At 47.2% G+C, this 22,714-nt stretch overlaps 2 protein-coding genes across 3 annotated transcripts; one reads left to right on the top strand and one right to left on the bottom strand.

Moving 5' to 3' along the window:
- Positions 1-123: 123 nt before the first annotated feature.
- Positions 124-10,665, top strand: LOC135805730 (NADH dehydrogenase (ubiquinone) complex I, assembly factor 6-like). Of its 2 annotated transcripts, XM_065319816.1 has the most exons (9): positions 127-384; positions 1,282-1,381; positions 3,233-3,313; positions 3,639-3,683; positions 7,410-7,466; positions 7,615-7,851; positions 8,307-8,408; positions 9,351-9,407; positions 9,611-10,665. In XM_065319816.1, exons 1-9 carry the CDS (start codon positions 275-277, stop codon positions 9,737-9,739), a joined length of 918 nt encoding a protein of 305 aa, XP_065175888.1. In that variant the 5' UTR covers positions 127-274; the 3' UTR covers positions 9,740-10,665. The 2 variants fall into 2 exon arrangements, with proteins under 2 accessions (XP_065175889.1, XP_065175888.1); XM_065319817.1 differs by lacking the exon at positions 3,639-3,683 and having other exon boundaries at positions 124-384.
- Positions 10,203-15,854, bottom strand: LOC135805727 (uncharacterized). The gene is made up of 5 exons (XM_065319812.1): positions 13,180-15,854; positions 12,508-12,752; positions 11,887-12,222; positions 11,187-11,454; positions 10,203-10,821 (listed from the first exon to the last, which is right to left on the bottom strand). Exons 1-5 carry the CDS (start codon positions 15,239-15,241, stop codon positions 10,727-10,729), a joined length of 3,006 nt encoding a protein of 1,001 aa, XP_065175884.1. The 5' UTR covers positions 15,242-15,854; the 3' UTR covers positions 10,203-10,726.
- Between the last annotated feature and the right edge of the window lie 6,860 nt (positions 15,855-22,714).

Genomic DNA, 22,714 nt, shown 5'->3' with positions numbered 1-22,714 from the left:
TGCTACACAAAAAGGTACTTCACGTCTTCAGTTCAGATCAGACCAGGGAGTAGTAAAATACACCCTGGTTCAGACGTCAATAATATAATTATGCTTCATTCGGAAAAAATCGTGCAGAGGTGGAATGACGATACTGACGTGTGGAGTGTGATAGAAGATGTGAAAACAAACCGAAATAAAATTAATTGTTATAATTATTGTTCAGATGTCTGTATTGGATGATACTCTAAATTCAGGTATGTTCTGGTTTGTACTTCACTAAAGCAACCCAACCATGTCCTTGCCTCTAGCGAGGCGCACTCCAACTACCGTTGTCACTAGCAGCTATTGTAGACAAGCATCCAAGCTATCAACGTCTCTAACTTATTGTCAGGATCTTGTCAAGTAAGATGCACTGTGCAGTGTGCTTGTTCTGTGATGCGAATATGACTGTTTCACAGCCCAATAGCAGAATGCATCACACGAATCTTGAACTGCACATCAGAATATTGAGCATGTTGGAAATCACTCTGACTGCTCCAATTTGTTCCCCAATCTGCTTCGACTCGGGTTTGTGGTAAAAACAATTTGGAGCAATATCACACGGCCTGTATTAAAGCAAAGTTCTACTTTTCGGCTGGGTTTGGGGAAGGTTGGCATAGAAAAAAATCACGGAAAAGCGGTACCTCTGTCAGGCTCTAAGTGGCGTGTCCATACTACAGTTGTGCTCGGTGAAATTGTAGTGCGCACTGTAGTACAAGCCTGATTTACTAGTACATGTACACTCATATCTCCCTTATCCGGTACTACTGCACTGTAACGTTACAAGAGTACGGTGTTACAGCATGACCCTAAACGCTAATTCTCTACGGATTATAGCTGCGCTTACTCTATGAATTAGTTCCACCTTCCTGCTTACTCTGGTTGAAGAGTACAGTTTACTGCGAAACGGGATATGTTTGCGATTGAATACTTCACATTGTATGCCGGGCGAGTTTTCGAAGTTCAGAGTATGCGATTCGGCACCTCTCGCAAAAGTCACAAACATTTATATGTCGCAAACATTACTTTGTAGTACCCCGTTTTAGTGTAGACATTATTGAATAATGTGTGTGTGTGTGTGTGTGTGTGTGTGTGTGCGCGCGTGTGTGTGCGCGCGCGTGTGTGTGTGTGCGTGTATGTGTGGTGTGTGTGTGTGCGTGTGTGTGTGCATGTGTGTGTGTGTGTGTGCATGTGTGTATGTGTATGTGTGTGTGTGTGTGTGTGTGTGTGTGTGTGTACATGCGCGCATGTGCGTATCAGGAAACGTGACTACGAGCACTATCTGAGCACTTTGTTGGTGCCGAAGGATGCACGGGCCGGTGCATTTGCAGTGCGGGCTTTCAACATCTCCATTGCCTCGGTGAGACAGGTTGTAAATGTTTTCTTGACATAATCATGTGTTTGTGAAGAAGCTATTAGTAGTTGGTCCCAGCATGCAGCTCACGCTTCCTGCATAATTAACTGGACACTTGACCAGGGGCGACGGAAGCAGTTTTGACTGCTGTTCCGGTCGTACCGTAGTCTTTCATACTTGTGTATGATATGGCGGGGACACATGACCTCCTCTGCAGTTAACTTGTGTTGGTGACCAAAAGGTTAGTTCGGCTATCACGGCTGTCAAGAAGCGGCAACTTAGAAAGATGGCGTCGGTTCGAGATGGCATGGTAACCGCGCACGTGCCGTGGTCCGTGACTTGCTCATGTATGCACGCAAATGCAAGTCACAAACTCACAAAGATCATCTTTGCATTTGGAGAAAATATCTTCGACTCTCTTTGGAGGTTGGCGAGGTTTGCCTAATCTTTACTTGATTGCGATGCCAGTATGTCCTCTCAATAATTAGAACAAAGAGAGCTGATGATCGCTTCATTGCTGAGCAGAAGTAACAATCAACTCTCCTCATGTCCTCAGTGCCAAAGGCAGACGACTGCAATTCCACAACGCTCATTTCACGATGATGGAAACAATAATCGTGTACTAGTACACACTTGGACCATTTGGTCATCCCAATTCTAGCCGCTAGTCTGTCCAGCAAGCAGATATTGACTATTACGATAAGTACAACTGCGTGAACGAGGGCTCACCCAGCAAATTCAATTCAAGACGTGACCCCAGTCAAGAATTAGGGTCTTTACTCGAGAACTTCACAAATACAGGTCAAGGCACCCCACAAAACTGATAGATGGCACGAACGAAAGACAAATAGGCTAGACAAAGTGTCCCAAGTGATTGAAAACAGCAGATCTACCAAATAAGACAGCTACATGTGCCTAAACAACGATTCCCATACAGTAGAGCTGTAGTATCAGGCAGAATGAAAGCCTTGGACGTGCACAAATACAGCCACGACCGCCACAAAAATTGGACGACCGCCACAAAAAAATTCTCATTGCTCTACCTCCTTGAAGGGTGAAAGTTACCAGTTATCCTATAGCGATGTCAGTTTACGCCTGTTGGAACCCCCCCACAACCCGCACGAAATACCTTTCAAATAATTCCAGGATGCAATTGCAGCTCCAGACAGGACGAAGAAGAACACCGTGAAAAATAACGGCAACGATGCCCAAACTCTCGGGAAACGGCTGAAGTCTTCCTGAAGATGTTAACATTGAATAGCCATCGATTACCAGCGTGGTTTGGTGACTTTAGAACTGTTTTGAGACTTAGAACGAAGCGATATCTCAAATTTGATGGAATTGTTACCTGTCAAATGCGTGGGCGAGCAGACCAGCTGACTGGTTTGCATGAACATGCATGAGCATGCATTGATTTTTCATGGTTCACGTGCAGAAAACTAAGTTGCCGCGATCCAAGTGCAGCTAACAGCCGTGCTATGGCCTGATCAACCCGGTTCCGCCGTCCTTGTTGACAGATTGATAACTGCCATCCAGAGTTCATGAGGAGCACTTCAAAATTTCCACTCAGCAAACCTGCAAGAATGCGCCACTCCCTGCTCAATAGGTCAAGTGATGAGGGGTGAAATCCCTGAAACGGTTTCCTCTGAGATGACGGCTACACCATAGCTCAGTGGTAGAATATTGCTGGCAGATGGCAAAGGTCCCTGGTTCAAGTCCTAGTGGTGACAGTCAATTTTTTCATCAGACTCTTCTACTCCTTCAACTAATGAATAGGTACCGTTATTTTGAAACTTGATCCGAGCTGCTCTTTGTGTTGTACCTGTTACCTCTATCTACTTTACATGTGCCGGATAGGTGAGGGAGAATTCGAGTGATTCCAATATTAGCCGGATGCGCTTGATGTTCTGGAAGGAGAGCATTGATCAGATCTACAAGGTGAGGCGGTGTTGTCTGGTGCGATGCTGTTTTGTTGTCCATTGGGGACATACATGTACATGTGCTATGAAGAAGTGGTACATCAGGTCTCCCAAAAATGAGAAATGGATTTCAACATCACCAGATTGCTCTGTATAATGATCACATTCGCCGTGATACCATTTTGATGAGTGTTGCACTAGTCGCTACCTTCTCAACTTTCGAGGTTTGAAGTTTTTTTAAACCAAATCTCTGCATTCATAAGTTTGAGGGATTGAAGAGGGAAACATTACTTATCCCTGTTTTTTGTTTCATGTGTACGTTGCCTTGTTACCTGAATGTCCAGTCGGGCAAGCCACCTGAGCAGCCTGTCCTCGCCTTGCTGGCTGCTGTAAGTTGAGTGTCGAGCATCGCTGATCTGCATCACCCACCTCCACCATGCACGCATACAAGCACACACCTACAAGTATTTCCTCTCGAGAAAAGTGCTTAAAAGTGACAACCCTGTTCATATTTCCCGTACACCAACTTGAAATGGATATCTTTTACACCTGCCAGTACCGTAAAGTACTGTTGAATCCGCTCCCACGCTGTGTCGCTTCCGAGCTGATTTTTCAAGCTTATTGGCAAGTGATTTAGTTAGCCATAAACCACAGTTGTAAAGGAGGACTGGTAAAATTGTTTTAATACTAATAGTCTAGATTCTAAAGAGTGCCTATCCCAACTGATTGTGTGAACCTGGGTGTTGGCAGAATTGATTCTTTTGTTGATATCTTCATCTGTGCCAAGAAAGGAATCCAGGAGTTTCGTTTTTCTCCACTCTGCGTCTTGTCTCGACGGATTTACAAATTGTGTCTTTGAGGGATTAATTTTCAGGTTGTCTCGGGGAAATACATCCTCACAAGCTTGTACAATTTTTGCGTGTCGTTTCTTGATGAGCTGTGAACAGTTGTGTCATCACTCATCAGCGCATTGCATAAAGGGAGTTGGTATGTGGTGGATCATGTTGAGTTTAGCGATCTCCTTATCAAGTGCCCGTAGGGAATGTTCCGCGTATACAATGAACATCATCGGTGATGTAGGATCGCCCTACACCATGCCAGTGTTGGACAGAAACGGTTTGCCAAGTTTACCGTCGAGCTTGATCGCAACAGAAGTATCAGAACCAATATTCGAGTGTAGGACAGATGGGGAGCTCTGCCTCTAGTAAGCATTTGATTGCCTTGCCGTGGGATACTGTATCAAAGGCACCACTAGAGTCTAGTTGGGCAGCAGAGCTATCCCAATCACCGAGTAGCGCTCTTTCACACATGCACCGGGTGTAAAACACCCCACCCGCTGTCAAACGGCCCTTCCGAAATCCTGCTTGGCTCTCCCGCACATACTCACTGATCTCAACATTATTCCGTCTCGTAATTTTTGCTGTGAGGACTTTACGCACGGTGGAGAGTAGCATCACAGGGCGGTAGCTCTTTGGGATACCAACTTGTTTTCCTGGCTTATGTAGTGGAGCCAGTATACCCAGAAGAAAGTCTTTCGGGCATGTATGGTGTGTTTGGATGGTGTTGAGAAAAATTTACAAAGCCAGGGTACGATGACGCCAGTAGCCGACTGTAGCACTTCTGCGCTAAACCAAACAGCCAGACCAAACAGCAACGGATAAGTGATATCTGCTGTCAGCGATGACTGCTTCAGTTTGGACACGTTATCAGAGAGGGACCGGAGGCATCGTCATACCAAGCCATAGACATGGCCTCCAACATTGAAGATTTTAAAAAGCCTCGTGGATGTCTACCAACCAGATGGACCGACGTTATAAAGCAAGACCTGAAGAAAACCAACATCTCTGTCCCTGAAGCATTTGTCTTAGCCGAAAACAGACATGAATGGAACATTTTCACTCACATAATGCGTAGAGCTCAATTCTGATTAATATGCGAACTGTTCTTCTACTTAACTTGTATTGTGGCAACACTGGCCAACACTCAGATGCACTGCTTCTTCACACAGCTGAACAATTCTTCTTTCTTCTCAACATTTCGGTCACTCTGACCATCTTCAGGATGAAGCAGACACGGAAGCAAGGCAGACTTTAAAACAACAAGCTGGCTAGGTGCGTGCGGAATACAGCGGGGAAAACAAAACAAAAAACAACAACTCCCAAGCGAAAAATGCCACATGCCACATGATCACAATAGGGGTGCTAGTCATCCGTGTGAGAGACTAGGGCGGTGATAATTATGTACAACCTGTGGAATACAGCAGGGGGAGGGGGGGGGGGGGGCACTCTCAGGCGAGAGAAGAAAAATCCCGGCAACAGCCACATGACTACAGTAGTGTGGACAGTGCTAACATAATGCTAAAGTCTAGGGTGGTGATACGTACAATTTGTGGGTGCTAAGGTTTCACATGGATAGCTATCACTCCAATGAAAAAGCCAGGCAACCAGAGTTCACAGGAGATCCCAACCACTGCTGGTGTTGATATTAGGCTCCATGTCCCGGATCTTGACCGCTTCCCGAATCCTTCTCCTTGCCCTGTCTGGCTCTGTCGCAAGCACACAGACGTTGGCGAATCCGGTCTGCCCCAGCGACAATGGCTCATCGTCATGGAAGATCCGGTAATGCTCACCCAGCGCCTTTCCTCGGACCTCGTTGCGTGCATTATCGTTGTGCTCCCTTGACCTTGTCGCAACACTTCGGCCAGTTTCACCCACATAGTCATCACCGCAACGGCACTCGAGGTGGTATACCACGTTTCGGCGGGTGCAGTCCACTGCACCTGCTGTACATGCCACGCAAGCTGATTTCGGTCTTCCCCTTCTCCTTGGCTGCTGTGGATCAACGAATTTGCGGCATAGGGGCTTGTCCAAAGCAGACCTGCAAACCTGCGAGCTGAGCCGAGCATTCTTGTATATGATGTGGGTGTTCAGCTGATATTTGCGAATGAGATACTGCACCTTCTTGTGGATGTGATCGGTTTTGAATGGCAGCTTGAGTGTTGTGCGAAAGTCCTTTTTCTGTTTGGATCCTGTCGGTCGTCCAGCTCGTTCCCGGGCCTTGTCAATCACTGATTGTGGGAAATTGTTGAATTTCAGCACGTCGATGACCTTCTTTTCACTCCTCCGGCGCGTCTCATTATCCGATGATAGTCGAGAGGCACGGAGGAATTCGGAAGAGGCAATTGAGAACTTTTGTTGATATGGATCGGCGGATTTGTAGTCAGCCACCAAGCCACTGTGACATGGTTTGCGGAAGAGCTCTCTCTGGTAGGTCATGGAGCCGAAACGGAAATAATTGGATCTCAGGATGAATGGCAGCAGCTCCTTGATCTGGAGAATACTCAGGCCAAACGTGTCGATATCACTGACATGCTGCTGCAGAACTCTGGTAACTGCCTCAATACCGTCCACGATGGGGATACTAGGATCGAGGGGCAACCACATCCATGGTCACTGCAATGGTTCCGGGTGGAGCTTGAAGGTCGGGGTAATGCTGGCGTATGCTGTCCAATGCTTCCACTGTATTCTCGAGGTGAGCTGGGATGAACTAACTGTTACTTGAGACACTGGTTAAGTATTCGCTCTAGGAGGATGGAGACATTGGTGACTGGACTATCGCAGGCTGACACTACCGGTCTCAATGGCACTCCTGTTCTTCTACTTATTAATTCATCCTTGCATGCTCTCTAAAAGGCTAGGTACCCTTACTTCCGTGATTATGTAGAGAGAATCAGAGCTGGATTTCCGCTGCTACCACGAATTACGTTTTATTCTCTGTAGCGTATATTATTAATAGGTTATCGGATTGCGGCAGATACAAGTAAACCAAACTCCGTGTCTCTAAATTCTATTTGAATGGGTTCAGTGATGGATTGTTCCGACAATAATTAGCAATATAAATAGTCCATTGATTCCATCTTCCGTCGGCCCGTCCTCTGAGTTATTATTCTCGCATGGATCTAAACAAGCCTTGTCGGAGTGCATGTACTTTGTTGTCATGACGTGTGGCTGGTGCATTTTTCGTGCTGGTGTATGCAAGCACGGCATGGTCTTCTTGTAAGGTCTAAAAGCAATCACAACTATTGTCCGTTCACTCACTGCACATCCTATGTCCAGGCCATCAGGGAATACAAACTGACAAAGCAATGGTTGAACCAGCTTATAGCCAGTCGGGTAAGTTTCTGTACCGTTACTCAACTGATATGTGGCAGTATTCCTCTGGTAGTTCGCCTTTTTCACTCGACGTGAGAACGACTATCTTGCTGGTGAAGTAATAGTCAACCATTGACCCATGTACTTATGTATGACTTGTTTGCTTCAGGAATCTCGCCTTTCTGACAACCCATTCAGCAGCATCAATGAAGCTGAGCGTTACTTTGATGACACCCTGTCGCCTGCATTGTTCCTGATACTGCAATGCCTTCGAGTGCAGAGCGTTGACGCTGATCATGCTGCTAGCCACTTGAGTAGAGCGCAGGGCTTGGTATTGCTGGTGCGAGGTATACCCTACTTTGCTCAGCAGAGGAAGGTGCTGCTGCCAATGGACCTCTGTGTGCATGTGAGTTAAGTAGTCCTCTTGACAGTATGGCATTCTGGTTTGGGAATCGGTAATACGAGTCTCACGATCAACATTTTTTTATTTTGTAAATTTTTATTGCTGCCACTCACCCGTGGTCACTTGGTCCACATGCGAACAAAAAGAATTGCACGGTTCACGCGGGACTCAGTTAGAATGAGTTTTCCGCATCCGTAGGAACGCCGCCACCCTCAAGGATCACGACACAGATGCCGGTCCTAAAGCGGTGGGAGGTGAGTAGATCAGACCCACCACCAAAGTGGTCAAGGACCGATCATATCCCTCAAACAACCTAGCAAGCAAATAAGTAGATATGCGGCGCAGTAAAGGCTGCTGAATTCTGCTTTGCCAGACGTGCAACCTGTAAGTGTAAAGTCATAACATTTTGGAAAGGCTGAAGAGCAGTGAAATGTTGTTCCTGATCCCTTCACATACAGCATGGCCTAACCCAGGAGAGCATCGTTCGCAGAGAAGTAGAGCAGCCGCTACGAGATGTGGTCTATGATATAGCTGGCCAAGCACACATACATTTGGAGAAGGTAAGTGATATTCATACGTCATGTATCATGTCCCTGCATCACATGGTGGAGGTCTTCTCTCTCCCGAGTCTGTACCGTGAGCGGGCACATTATTTGAGGACTGAAATGTATGTCTTTTATGGTGTAAATTTCCTTTTCACTCTGTCAACCCTCTTCTTTATGAAAAATAGGCCCTTTTCTGGCAGACAAACCAGTTGATTGGTAAATCTACTTGCAAGTTCACCAGAAATGGCCGAAAAATTTGCCGCAAATTGTGCCAATATTGACCGCAAGTTATGCCACGAATTTTGAACTTTTCTTCCGCGATTTTCCCCGGGGACAGACAAATGTAGGCTTCTCTCTCAGATCAGTATCTATCCAGCGAAGTATTTACGCAGAAAAGTATATTTATACAATCAGTCTATCAATATATCTCCCAACCCAGTATTCTCGTCAGAGTCTAATTAATTATATTCTTGTCCATCGGTCTATAAAAGGACCATGACACAATAGATGCTGCCATGATAATTATGGTGCTGGCACTTTTGTACTCGACTGTCTTCTGAATCAACTTTTTATACTCATACAGCCACCGCAACTCTCCCTGAGTCTACTCCGGCATGACAAAGCTGAAAAGGCACTTGCTGCCACTCCTGAGCTCTAGGAAGTCAGTGATGGGTGAAAAGCCATGACCCCAGTTGCCTTCAGAAAAATGCAGAAAAGAAGCCATAGCAGTGATTTTAACTGCTCAACCAGGGTTTCTCCAGCTACTTTCCCCTGACTGGCTCGAGTCGACTTTGGCACTGATGTTTGGTCACAGCATTACTCCTCGGATGCTGTTGGGCCAGGGTCCTGTACTTGCTCCTGAATTTTGCCATAATTCTGCTCTGCATGCAGTGTCAGTGCAAGCACATCCATTCGGTTACATGTGTGGTGACCCTATCAATGTGTGTGCATTCTTAGGCAGTGAATATGCGGGAACGTCTTCCCAAGGCAGCCCTGTCAGCATTCTTGCCAGCGGTAAGTCGTTTCCCCTACCGATATTATTTGTATATGGGAGCACTAAAAGAACTTTTGATTTTGGATCCCCACGGTAGTGGGACTTGTGATGTCATTGTCAGGATATCATACCTTGAGGCATGGCAGGTATTGGTCCATTGTTAGCAGCTGATAATTATGACATGATCTACCTATGGGATTTCATGCTTCAATGTCCTCCGCAGGTGCCCTGTCGACTCTACTTGGATACTTTGCAACGTCGCAACTTCAACCCTTTTGACCCGGTGTGCTCGAGGCGCGAGGCAAATCTCGCTGCAAAAATGGCATGGAAGAAGTTCCGAGGTGCTTACTGACTGCCCACACTACACACACATCTGTAAGAGTGTGTGTGTACAGTATCACTGTACAGTGTACAGCCAGCTATACATGTGGTGCTGCTTGGACGGTGCCGCTGTGATACAGATGTAAGGCAGCACCTCACTCAGATTTGCCGGACGTTACGGCGCTCCGGTCGAGCCCTGGGAACCGCTAACACTGCTACCCTGATATGGAGATGTGCTTTGATTCAAAGTATTCCTGATGAAGTACATCATCATGGTTCCCACGACAGGCATTGGACCACTTGTGCCCTTCTGTCAAATCCGAGATACAAGCTTCTCAAAAATTGTGTTTTACCGCTCTCGTTGCAGTCAGTCCGCCTGCAAACGGACACACAAAGAAGTACTAGCATATGCAATACCAGGCCTCAAGCTATTGCCCGTGTGCCTTGTCTGGTCTGCACTGTAGTACCCTAAACTATCATTTTTTACAGTAACATTCACAATCACAGTCTCTACAGCCTGCCATTATTTTAAAAGATGGTGCTTGATATTTATTCAATAGATTTACAAGATTTGTAGTCAATCAAGGCTCACTGGTGGTGAGCAATTCATTGTATGTAATAGAAGAGTTCATATTCACCAATAACAACTCTAATATAAAGTAGATAACAATGTGCATAGAGTTCTTCAAAGGATACCTTCCATATCTCTTAGCCATGCTTCTCAACAGCTATCAAGTGCACAGAGCATATAGTTGCATGAACTTCAAATCCAGTTGCGTTTGTCCTTTTCCCTACTTGAAGTGGTTATTATCACTATAGGGTGAACATTTGATATTATTATACATGGCATTTCACCAGAAGCAAAACACTTCCAGCCAGGCTAAGTTTTCAAAACTAGCTGCAAAAAGATGAACGTCTTTAAAGAGTATTTTAAAGTTGGCGAGGATTGCAGTTGAAGTGCTGGTAGGCTGCTGTGTCATCTAGCATGATGCCAAGGTAATTCTATGACCATGTGTCATTACAATGATGTTTCGTGCCGAGCGAGGACTGGTTCTGGAGGCACGTGCTGGGGTACTAAAGGTGATCTGGCTGCAGGCTTGGACACGGGAACTCCTAGCGAAAACACCACAGCAACATGAGACAAAAACTGTAATGTTTGACATGGCCGGTGTTTAAAAAAAATGTAAAACGCAACCCTACCATTGAATTACGAGGGTAACGAAGCAGGAGAGAGCAGAGACAACTATTGGTAGCGGCCACAGAAGGAGGCTATGCCAGTGAGCACCATATAAATTATGATGACTTTTAAAACACAGTAATGCTCTTGCAGAACGTCCATAACGTTAGTAAAGTTGTCTATCTAAAAATATCATGAGCGGTCAAAAGTCCGATATTACAGGAAATAGAACATATCCAGGGGAGAGGAAACCCAGAAGTGTGACTGAGAAGTGCGCTCGCCGCTCGGTTCCACAGCTTACCTCCGTATATGCCTCCTTGCAACCTTACAAACGCTGGACTGCGACGTTTTTTGGCGTTGATGGCCGCATCTGTCTCGCTGGTAGAATGAACACCGGACTGCACTGATCCCGCACGGTCCCTATCTTTGCCAGCTGTAGAGCCATCCATGAGTGCGTCGTTGGCCAGTGACGGGTGTGGCGAGTCATCTGCACTGGAACCCTGATTTGATCCACTAGGCACACTACCTGAGGCTCCATTGCCAGCGGTGGAAGGTGGCGTGTCCAACTCCTGAACGAAATCACACAGGAGCAGCACATCTCTGTCGATCCCGCTGCTCAGTACATGCAAATGTTCAGGTACCAGCACATATGCCGTACGTATGTCAAAGAAAACACATCTCACAGCACCTTCAGTAAGTTCAGAAGACAACGCACATTGTCTAGTACAGTCAGACCTCGCTTATCCGGCCCTCTAATATCCGGATCCCTCGCCATCCGGAAGAAACTAGCTGGTTGCAGATTTAGAGCATACGTGCTGCATCCAACATAACCAGTATTCGGTTATCCGGTTCCCTCGCCTATCAGGATATATTGTGGAAAACGGATGTGTGCGGCTATGGGGAAAACCCAGTCTGACTGGGTCTAACACAAACCGTGAATTGTTTTGCCCATTTTTAATCGTGATTCTGTCATGTAACATGTGCAGTGTTAGGTTACTTACATCTGCAAAGGAGCCTGAAAAGCAACTCAACAGAACATGGCGAAGAGAAACCTTTCCTGGAACTACTTCGGTCTGCGAAGAGTCTTGAGTTTGCTGGGTGTGGTAAATTTGGAGCTGCTGCTGCGGGAAATCGCTGATTGACTGGATCTCCGCCTCCGACTCCCGGCGGTTGTCCGCACCACAAGTGCTTCCATTGATGACACCATAGGTGCTGCTTTCCGTCATGTACTGTTCCCCCACCCCCATAGAGTTTCCAGGAGCGTTACCAGGGAGGGTATTCAGCGGGACTGTCGGACCGATGTCTCGGTCTTCTTTGTGCCTGATTATGAAGTAGAGCTGCGGTAAACAAGCACACACATACCATACGAACAACGCACATCCAGGTACTATTAATATGTCATGAGATGTAATCGTTGTACTTCGAAGTACTGAAAGTCCAGTGCTTCAGGATTGTGCCTTGTTTGGCATAGACATTCTACACACAAGCATGACTGCTTTCGCACAGAACTGTGCATGGGTCAAACAGAGTTCTTCTGCAATGTAGAACTGAGTTAAGTGGACTTAGATGGTCATGGATCAAGTTCACACCGCGCCAAACATAATATCCAGCAGAACACTTACCTTGTGTCCGCATAGGACCGCAATCAGTGAGGTGACGGTGAAGTGCATCTCGAAAAACTGCAGCAAATACAAATAATCTGCATACTTGTCTGGCATTAGAGTGAAGTAGAAGATGGCAATGAGACTCTTGATAATGGCCGCGTTCAGGAATGGCAATGTGATGAACTTGAACTCTGGCCACTCCAAGACAAGGCGACGTGTCCGTTGCGCCACCAAGCAAGCCAAGAGAAGCAGGAGTACTTCCACTACAGCATTAGCAGAACACCACAACCAGTATACAATAATCATGTCAGTGGGCTAAAGGTTGTGTTACAAAGCTCACACATACCTAACAATACAAGATAACAAGTGTGTCAATCTGCAGTGAAAGAGATCACGTGAGTTAATGCACACGCATGCATACACTTACGCACGCACATGCACACACACACACACACACACACACACACACATATTACTCAATATGTCTACTGTAACGAGGGCACTAGTAATGTTTGCGACGCGTAAGTTTTTGGAAATGCGTGTGCCCAGGTCTATTGTATTGTTATAGGGGCGCATCATCAAAGATAGTTACAAATTTGAGTAAATTAATACAGCCAGGTTTCACTAGCTACATCTGAAAGCTCTACAAAATGCACACCTTTCACATAGCGCCTGGGCTGTAGTGCTTACCTCCATGTATGGCATATCTCCACTCAGTCACCGTGCATAGTTCATAGCTATTTTCATTAGCGTCCGTTTTAATAGTGACGTGCGGGGCCGCTACTGCTGTCCAGATGATAAGCACCACAAGCATAACCGATGCCAAGCAGCTGATGCAGAGTACGATCGTTTTGTCCAGGTGCCCAGGTGAAATACTCCCTGGCGGCATTCTAGCCAGGACCTGTACACGCCACACTTTGGCAAATAGAAAGCCGAAGATCAGTATGAATCCCATGTGGCGGGGCCATGGCTGAATGGCGCAGATGGTGTCGCTAAGCTCACTGAACAGGACAATTGCCTCCAGGTAGGCCAGCATTGCACTGAGCAGTATGGCAAAGAGATAGGGGCCCACCGACGACACTACAATCTGTGTATCCCAGGACTTCCAGAGCACAGCGGCCACCACGACAGCACCGACCATCACCAACAGAGTCAGCAGCAGCAGAGGCGTGCGCAGACGCAGGTCGTCCTTGCGCAGGCACGGCGTTGAGTCATTGCAGGAGATGCAGCCACGTTGGCAGCTCAAGCAAGCTGACCGATTGTACACAGCCTTCACGTGATTGCTCCCATCCAGCACGAGTGATTTCACCAGTATCCCAGTGTAAGAACTCAGTTGAGAGAGGTTTTCTAACAGCCCTTTTTCAGCGGCTGCTGGACTAAAGTACGTACGCTCAGGGCATATGCAGTTGTAACTGTATGCCTGAAATGCACTGCGTACATCCACGCACTCCAATGTTTGATTTGCTGACGTATAGACTTTGTTGCAGAGTGATGAGCCGTAAAACACATCGGACGGCGGAGTGCGGGTAGGACCAGCACACTGATTGATATTGTATGAGCTCAGTGACACAGCAATCCAGGAAGAACCTACCATCACCACCTCGTCAAGCTCTCTGGTTGAGTTGCACATGCCCAGCGAGGCCAAGCGTTGTGAACAATTGGCGATAAGAGGAATAGTCAGTAGGTGCACCCACTGTGGACTATCATTGTCCCTGCACTGTGCATGTACTGTACTCCATGATATCATCTCATTCGGTAGCTGAGGTATGCTGAGACCAGCGTATTTGTCTTTATCTGTTATTATACTGTTGTTTAACCAAGTTTTAGGTACCAATTCCACATCATCATCAATTGCAATGGTACTGTAAGACGTGAAATTCTTGAACGACCTCATTGGCTGCTCCCACAACCAGGGCTTGGTGCAAAGCGATAAGCCGACATTCTGCTGCCGCTGCTTTACTGGGAAATCATTCACAATGGCCACATTTCGACAATCAGCAGAATCCGGCGAGTTCCTCCAGCACATTCCAGCTGCTACAATACGCTCATGACTTTCCACTGCGCTCTGCAGGAGAGTGTCCAGAAAGATATCGTTGAACCAGATGTTGCAATCTTTGCACTCACATCCACTTGCCGTAGCTGATTCGGGGCTAGCAGCATCACCTGTTGCCGAGGGAGTCACGCCAGGAGACTCAGTCGGACATGACTCATCAAGGCAGTATGCAGACCTAGCTGCACCTACACCCTTCTGGGCGGCACGTGGTGGTGCTGCAGCGAGAAGGTTCACCAGCGTGCGTGCATTGTTGAAACCAAACTGTTGCTCCTCGTTGGCAAATCTGCCCTGTGCGCCGTCCATGAACACGGCCATGTCAATTCCTTCATAACTCACGTTGTTTGCCAAGTTCCCAGTTAGGCTTTTGCTCTTGCACTTCGTCATTGCTTCCTCCATTGCATCGAACACTGCAACAACATACTGCTGGTGTGACACAGATCCGCGCTGACTCTTGTTGAAAAGATCTTCCCTAAGAATATCCAGTGAGGGAAAGCTTGCTGATGCAGTTTCCCTGCATGCTGCTGCTTCAGTGTGAGAGGTTGCAGGTATCACCGGTGCTAGCACTACCACCAGTATGGCCAATACGGCCACACCATGGTGTTTGGCCGAAGTCCAAGAGCACGATGCTGTTGACACTGGTGCTTGTGCTAGCCAACCGCCACTGCAGCGACGTGCACATGAACGCGGTATAGCCACCATCTCCTTCACCACTCCACGTCGCAGTGGTTGTTTTGCCTCGTGTGACCTCCGCCAATTAAATTTCGGAAAGGGCCCGTTCGCCTCACAAGCGCTCCAAAATTCAGCGAGCGCCAATCTCGCGGTGCGCGGTCCAGACCTTGCAGATATCAGACCGTGACGGTTTGAAATAGCAGGAATATAATCCCGAGATTTAAAGTATCAAAGTGTCATCAACACAATCAGACATTTGAGTGATGTGACCAAGGCAAGGACTAAGGTAAGGGCTACCACTACAGTCTACACTCGAAGTAACCAACTACACTGACTATTACTATTAGTATTAGTATTACTATTACTTCTGAAACTAACAAGACGTATGCGCCTTGTCTGATGGTCGGCTTTAGTTTTTCAATACAACGAGTTACGTGAACGATCGACCATGCTCAGATACTAGTCAGAGTTCAGATGGCTTGAGCGCGCATGCAGCTGATCGACGGAAGTGAAGAGCGCGGGTGGATTTGTGTGAGCACGAGTGTGATGTTTGACTGGCAAGCCAAAGCCAGACGTGCATGCAGCAGTTTCACCACGTTCAATAATTGTGCATGTGCGGTGTGGATACTGGATAGGGCAACTCACTATTAGTAATATTAGTATTATTTTTACCTAACGCACTGCTACCGAACGCTCTCTGAGTCTCTCCCTCTCTCAATGATCCGCAAGTAAAGAAGTAGTTTTCTGAATCTCAACTTGCAACTCCCCTCCAAGGCTCCAGCATGGACATCACTCATCAGATAATAATTATTATTATTATAAGTGGGGAGAGTAGAATGAGTAGACCGACAGCCCTTTGATCGTGAGAGGATAAAGGTGTGATCGACTCATCGTGGAGCAGTACGGTCGGTCCTGCACACTGCCTAGATCTGTCATGTAATGTGGATTCTTGCCAGCTCAGCTCAGCTGTCTCGATCGACTCGGCCGGGTGCATCTGTTTACTCAACTACCTACGTCGGGCAGGTAGTCTAGAGTACAGACAGACTCAGTATCTGATACGCAGCTACAGGTGTAGGATGAGTGCTCCCCCTGCCTGTCGTTGAAGTACTGGCTACTGCTGCAGTGCTGGTAAGGTCTACACTACTACAGCTACACTAGCCTACACTGGCTACAGCCCAGGAGCAGAAGCTAGCACACTGTACTATCACTAGCAGAGGATCCTTACTACAGTCGTCCCTCTCTAATCCGGCACTTTATAATCCAGCACCCTCGATAAACCAGCACAATTTTCAGTAGCCAAAATGTCCTCTTCATGTACATTGCAGCAGTAAATCAGATTTGTTAATCCAGCACCCTCCCTAATCCAGCAGATTTTCGTGGCACAAATGGTGCCGGATTACAGAGGGACCACTGTACCTGGGACAGTCGTCATTCAATGAGTTCGCGTCGCCAGTACGGGGCAGTAGACCTACTCACTATGTAGATCAAAAAATTAATAATGATCCTGTCCATCCAAGCGCAAGCTCTGACACTTCCGGGTTGAACACTCACTGCCGAGGTGACTCAGTGACAGTCTGTTGTTGAGGAACCAAGGAGGCTACAGTATCACCATGATCACGTCGCCTAACACAAACTAAGTCACTTGAAAAAAACACTGCAGTGACTGAGTACTGCGCTAGCTGATGTACCAGCTAGCTCTGCTCAGTGGGCACTGTGTATCACACTGCCGAAGATGCGTTGCCATGGTGCAAAAATGGCGTTGGATGGCTACGCCTGAGCGCTCGCGCTGTCATCGCAGCCCACGACACGTCTTCCTGCTGTGCTTTCTTGACAAAATTATTTGTTTCGCTTTGTCCTTGTTGCTGGAGGGTTTGATTCTTTGAGATACTGTAGAGCGATTTGGAGTTGGTCAGCCGAGAGTAGTCGTGAGAAATGGAGAAAGAACGTGAGAGAACCTGAACTGCGGATAAAGTCGCTCTGTTCCAGCGGAGGCGAGCAGAGGGTTACGATCTCAGTGCCCAGGCACGTCGCTCCTGATTATTTCGAGTGGCTCGATGTGCAAGTGGCACTCGAAACCAGCACTGTGCAGAGTACCGATGTTCCTGCCAGTGTCGCTGCTTTAGCCGGGCTGGCGCTGGCGTCTCCAGCGCAAACAGTAGCTAAAACCATTCCTGAACCGGTTCCAGTCGAACAAACTGTCGCTGCAGCTAGTGTTGGTGTTGTTTCTTCGCCTTCAGTGTCCGTGGGGTCAGCCGCAGTGGAATCTGGCACTGACAGCCAACCTGCCAAGAAGCCGAAAAGAACTTCAGGCAAGGGCTACTTCTGTGCTGTTCCGCTCTGCAGTAATCGGTCTCTAGATTATGTCACTTGCATTTCATCGTTTTCCCAGTGATGCAGAAAGGTGCAAGTTATGGCAATTTGAAATTAGGAGGGACGTGGGATCAAATTTCAAGATCTCATCAAACACCAGAGTATGCAGCTCTCATTTCAAACAAGATGATTACGTCGGCAAGCTCCTGTCTGGTGAGGAGCCAGAAAGAAAATGGCTCAACCCCACCGCTGTGCCAACCCAGTTCCAGTGGACGGCAACTCCTAAACCAGCGAGACGAGTTCTGAAGAGAAAACGTCAAGAGTCTGAGGAGCCACAAGATATTGATGATGCCGGGGTCGTTTCTGTGGTGTCTGGTGTCTGTTCGGCTATTGACCCAGCACCGACCCCTGGTCCTGTGCAGGGTTTGCCATGTGATCACAGATATATCAGTGTAAGTGACCCGAGTGAAGTTGATGATCACATGGCTGGCCTAGAAAAAAGACTTCAGTGAAATTAAAAAAGAGTACGAGAGCCTGAAGTGTCGTTCGATCGATTTAGCCAGCATCAGAAACAATCCTGACAAGTTCAGGCATTTCACCGGGCTGCCTAACTACGCAGTGTTCTCTGCCCTGTTCAAATACCTCGAACCCAAAGCCAAGAGGATGCAAACTTGGCGCGGCCTATCTACCCTTAGACATTTGTATGCCACTGGTCCTCAGCGATGGCCATTAGACGTTTCACCGACACTGGCTGACCATCATCATCACAGAATATGAATTTGTTCCAATAAATACTGCGTGAATGTGAAAAAAGATTGTTACATATATTCCACCGGAAATACAAGTAAGTTCTATCAACCAACCAAGTATTCCACTTAGCTCAATCTGTGCATTCAGAAATGATTTGTTCCAGTAATAATCTAACATCAGTCCGAAGTTCATTATTCAGAAATGTCTTGTAAGTCAATGTTTTACTATGATGACAGACCATTTTTTGATCTCTGCCAATTTCTGGTTTGAAGACATAAAAATGATGATTATTGATCCAGAAAGTCGTTAAAAAATCAGTGCAATCGATGATGAGTTTTCGGCTGTTTGTGAGGGGTTGAGAGGTGAGGTGGAATGAAATGTTGCTTTCGTTCACAGTGTACTGTGTTTATGTTGGACAAGATGATATAATTCACAAACGTCAACAGACATGACGAGGAAAGATCAGAAGAGAAGCCATGATCTAGAAAAACAGTCAGAAGCACAAGCGTGCATGCATACAACATGTCTGTTACGGAAGGTCCAGACAAACTCTGCATGCCATGGCTGCAAAAATCATCCTGCGCAAACAGCAAAGCCGCGACATGTGAACAGCACTCTCCTTATCCGGAAATGCACTGGCAGTATCCACCTTAGCACACTGGATCGTCCCTGCTGATGCAGACGATACACGTGTAGGCTTGCTTTGATGTATCTTGTGATGGCCAGCATTTCGCACGGACGAAACAAAAGTTTGTTCCACCTGCAAACAGGTTTCCCTCCAAATGGTGAAGGTGGTGCTCATCAAATAATTGGTACGCACGAAGTTGCTTGTAGCACTGCAAGCTCTCCTTGTCATAATCTTTTTCCGGGGAATTTAACAGATAGTGCTTGACAGCCTCAGTAATGAAGAAAGGGATTTTAGTTAGGCGAGATAGAGACCAGCCAGATGTTATGTGTGAAAAGCTTGGTAGCTTCTTGTACGCTGCCATTACTGGCTTTGGTAATGCAGGCTTGTCTGCCTCCTCGTCTGGAACCCCTTCGCCAGCAGTACTCAAGTGGAAATGTTCAGAGATGAGAAGGTAAAGATCACGTCTGGATACACACCCTTGGTAGGGAATACTGTCTTTGCAAAGTTGGCGCAGCCCTTGCATGCGTAAGCGCATGATATCCCCACAAGAGGTGGGAGCGCGCAGGACAGAGCTGGACAGAAGTGAATATGTGGCCCTTTCAGTAGCAGCATCAGCTGCTGTTTGCACTGGCCCTGAGCGGCGGGTTTTACAGCAGGTTCAGGAGTGGTTTCAGCTACTAGGTATACTGCTTGCACTGGAGACGCCAGCGCCAGCCCGGCTGAAGCAGCGACACTGGCAGGAACATGGGCACTCTGCGCAGCACTGGTTTCGAGTGCCACTTGCACATCGAGCCCCTTGAAATAATCAGGAGCGACGTGCCTAGCGCCTGGGCACTGAGATCGTAACCCTCTGCTCGCCTCCGCTGGAACAGAGCGACTTGATCCGCAGTCCAGGTTCTCTCACATACTTTCTCCATTTCTCACGACTACTCTCGGCTGACCAACTCCAAATCGCTCTACAGTATCTCAAAGAATCAAACCCTCCAGCAACAAGGACAAAGCGAAACAAAAATAATTTGTCAAGAAAGCACAGCAGGAAGACGTGTCGTGGGCTGCGATGACAGCGCGAGCGCTCAGGCGTAGCCATCCAACGCCATTTTTGCACCATGGCAACACAACTTCGGCAATGAGTGTTATGTATCTCCTAGTGCAGTCCTAGCACAGACTGAAAGAGCACAAGCTCCAAAGTCCAATCCTCAAGTCTGTGTTCCATGGAACGTCATTACAGAACGCCAGTGCAGTGCTGAGGCCAATGCCTCACCCAAACTCCCAAATGAAGGTCGCATGGACCATCGTAAGAAATATGTTTGCTTTCCACGCTTTCCGTGATACAAAGTAACGGCGGTACATCATGTAGTCATCGGCCTTCGCACGGGAAACACAAGGTCCAGAAACAGCATGATGACTGTGTGAGGCATTCGTCCCTTGCTGGAATATGTCACTATTGTGCTGGTGCGGCGGATTGTCATGCAATCAAATCCAGTAGCTGTGAGTAGCCATTGGTGGGTTTTGCGGGTGAAGAATCAGCTGACTCTGGTGCTCAGGTTCTGGCATGTTTCACGTTTGTCACAACATTTGTGCATAGAAGATGGGTGGTATTGTCTTCCATATACTTTTTAAAAGTTTATTATTATTATTATTATAGGCTTTGTCGATCTCTATCGATCTCTATCGCGGCTCTTCAAGCAGAAGGCCTGGCATTATTTAAAAGCACTCTTCGCCAAGAGTTTCAGCCGTGAAGCACCTTGGCCAACTGAGTCCTACCATGACAATGCTCCATGCCCAACCTGAATAGGCCTGGGGCTATCTTCTTTGCGATATGCCGCCATGCCCTACTTATTGTTCATTTTTTACTTCTGAATCGGGTCCACTTGTCTGCAGCTACATGTATTGCCCCGGGGTAATCCCAACCTGAAAGCCTTTTCAAAGAGCTATCATTTGCCAGTCCGTAGGTATCCCGCCCCTCTATACTTCAGCCTGTTGCCAGTCCACCCCAGCCGTGCTTGCTGAGGACCCTGCCGGCAGTTCTGATACATGGATGATAACCCTCCTATGAACCCCACGGGGCCCCGGGATCCACTGCAAAGCATGCCATGCCGACAAAGCCTGCCACCACACTGTGCTAGCAATTCAATTAATTATTTCCTTTTTTATAAATCAAATTACTATGATTTGGATATGATTTGGATAGTCTGCTATTCTGTCTCTGCCTTTCCGTGTCAGACATGCCTCTGCTCAGACTCTCCTTAGATTATGTCGCTGTGGTTTCTCCTTAGCTAGTGGAATCCACTCTGTGACTGTGTGACTTCCACCTTTGTCCAGATACATTTCATTCCGACCCTGTCTGGTACAAGTAGTTTTTCAAAAATATCGTTTTCTGATGCGTGCTGGGGCATGCGTTGAGACCAATAGAATTTCCAGTGTATCATTTTCAGTGATCGGCGCGGCAGTAATTGAAATAATTATATACCTTGAATTACCCCCACAAAGGACGAAACAGTTCTGTCCGCAGATTGAGTATACCTTGAATTATGTGAAAGCACCAACAAGCTATCCTCGCAAGAGTCTCCGTTCCTCCTAAACTGTTTTTCTTGTCCAGCGAGGACTAGCTCAGTATGCTATTATGATGTGTTGCCGGGAATGTGTAACTAGAACCAGCAGATAATATGATGCTGCATGGACCTAGAGATGCGGCATCCTCCCATCATCGGACACTGAAATTAGGCATGGGGAAATGATCGGCCCTTTGGCCAACTCAGTGGGGCCGTACCACCCGGCTTCCGGGCCCGGTGTACACGATGATAGTGCTAGTGTTTCGAGATCATGTACATCATCCCTATGATAATGGTCCGGCTGTACCATGCATACTCAGTAATACAAATTATACGCTGCCATCGGCGAACCACCACTCATCAGCCCACAGCTTTAACGGTGAACCAAGGTCAGGCTGGTCCGGTCCAATGGCTTCACTTGCCATAGCCGGATCGGATACTTTGAACTGTGAGTAGAAACTGAATACTTATACTAGTCACAGTACTACTATGTATAGGATAGTGCACGGATCCGAGGAGAATATTTTTCATAATCCCCAAGGCGCGCAGCGCCGCGGGGATTATGAAAAATATTCTTCCGAGGACCAATCCGTGCACTATCTGTATATAGCTCGACTTGTCAGGGGTCAGCGCAGCCATCACGGTACACAGTTTTTGGCTTTCACACTTTTTCAGTTGTTAGGCCGCGGTCACCTAGTACCTGGTCACACCGAGCTCGATTCAGCCGTTCAGCCGAAACAAGCGCTTGTTTACGTCACTATTACCATGGAAATGGCTGAAAAATGTCCTACAAGTACAAGCGACTTTCAGCCGTAGGACTAAAGGGACAAGCCCAACTATTTTTGCAGTTTTCTGTCATAAAAAAATAAACGTCACAGGCTGCTCTTCGCAGGTGTCCGCGTCGGAGCGGTCCGGGCGAGCGACCGCATCTCAGTGGAGGTATATTATGTATCAGATTGCAACGACCAGGAGGCTCTAAGTAGTGGCTGCAAATGACCGATATCCGTCACTTGCAGCTGTGCATCAGAGACCTGTAGCTGGCCTGAAGAGTTGTAAAATTACTCCTTCGTAGCCGGGCGAGTCCGAGCGAGGGTGATTCACGGCTTGGTCAAAAAACTGTCGGCCTGGAACGTCAACGTCGATCTGCCGACACAGTTCACCTGGTTCACACGCCTGACCTGGCATGCTGCCTTGCGTGAAAGGAACATTTTTCCGAAAGCAAGCTTCTTCTCCAAAATTCGAAATTTCCTTCCAAAAATGCCG

Source organism: Sycon ciliatum, chromosome 1 (assembly GCF_964019385.1).
Source record: "Sycon ciliatum chromosome 1, ocSycCili1.1, whole genome shotgun sequence".
NCBI lineage: Eukaryota > Metazoa > Porifera > Calcarea > Leucosolenida > Sycettidae > Sycon > Sycon ciliatum.
This window is presented reverse-complemented; position numbering and strand designations above follow the sequence as displayed.

Coding starts and splice junctions, on each gene's coding strand:
- LOC135805727 (XM_065319812.1), bottom strand. CDS start 15,241: ATGGTGGCTATACCGCGTTCATGTGCACGTCGCTGCAGTGGCGGTTGG. Junction 12,753..13,179: donor GAGATATGCCATACATGGAG/GTAAGCACTACA, acceptor CTAATGCTGTAG/TGGAAGTACTCCTGCTTCTC. Junction 11,455..11,886: donor TTTCAGGCTCCTTTGCAGAT/GTAAGTAACCTA, acceptor GATTTCGTTCAG/GAGTTGGACACGCCACCTTC.
- LOC135805730 (XM_065319816.1), top strand. CDS start 275: ATGTCCTTGCCTCTAGCGAGGCGCACTCCAACTACCGTTGTCACTAGC. Junction 3,684..7,409: donor TCCTCGCCTTGCTGGCTGCT/GTAAGTTGAGTG, acceptor TCCTATGTCCAG/GCCATCAGGGAATACAAACT. Junction 7,852..8,306: donor CAATGGACCTCTGTGTGCAT/GTGAGTTAAGTA, acceptor CTTCACATACAG/CATGGCCTAACCCAGGAGAG.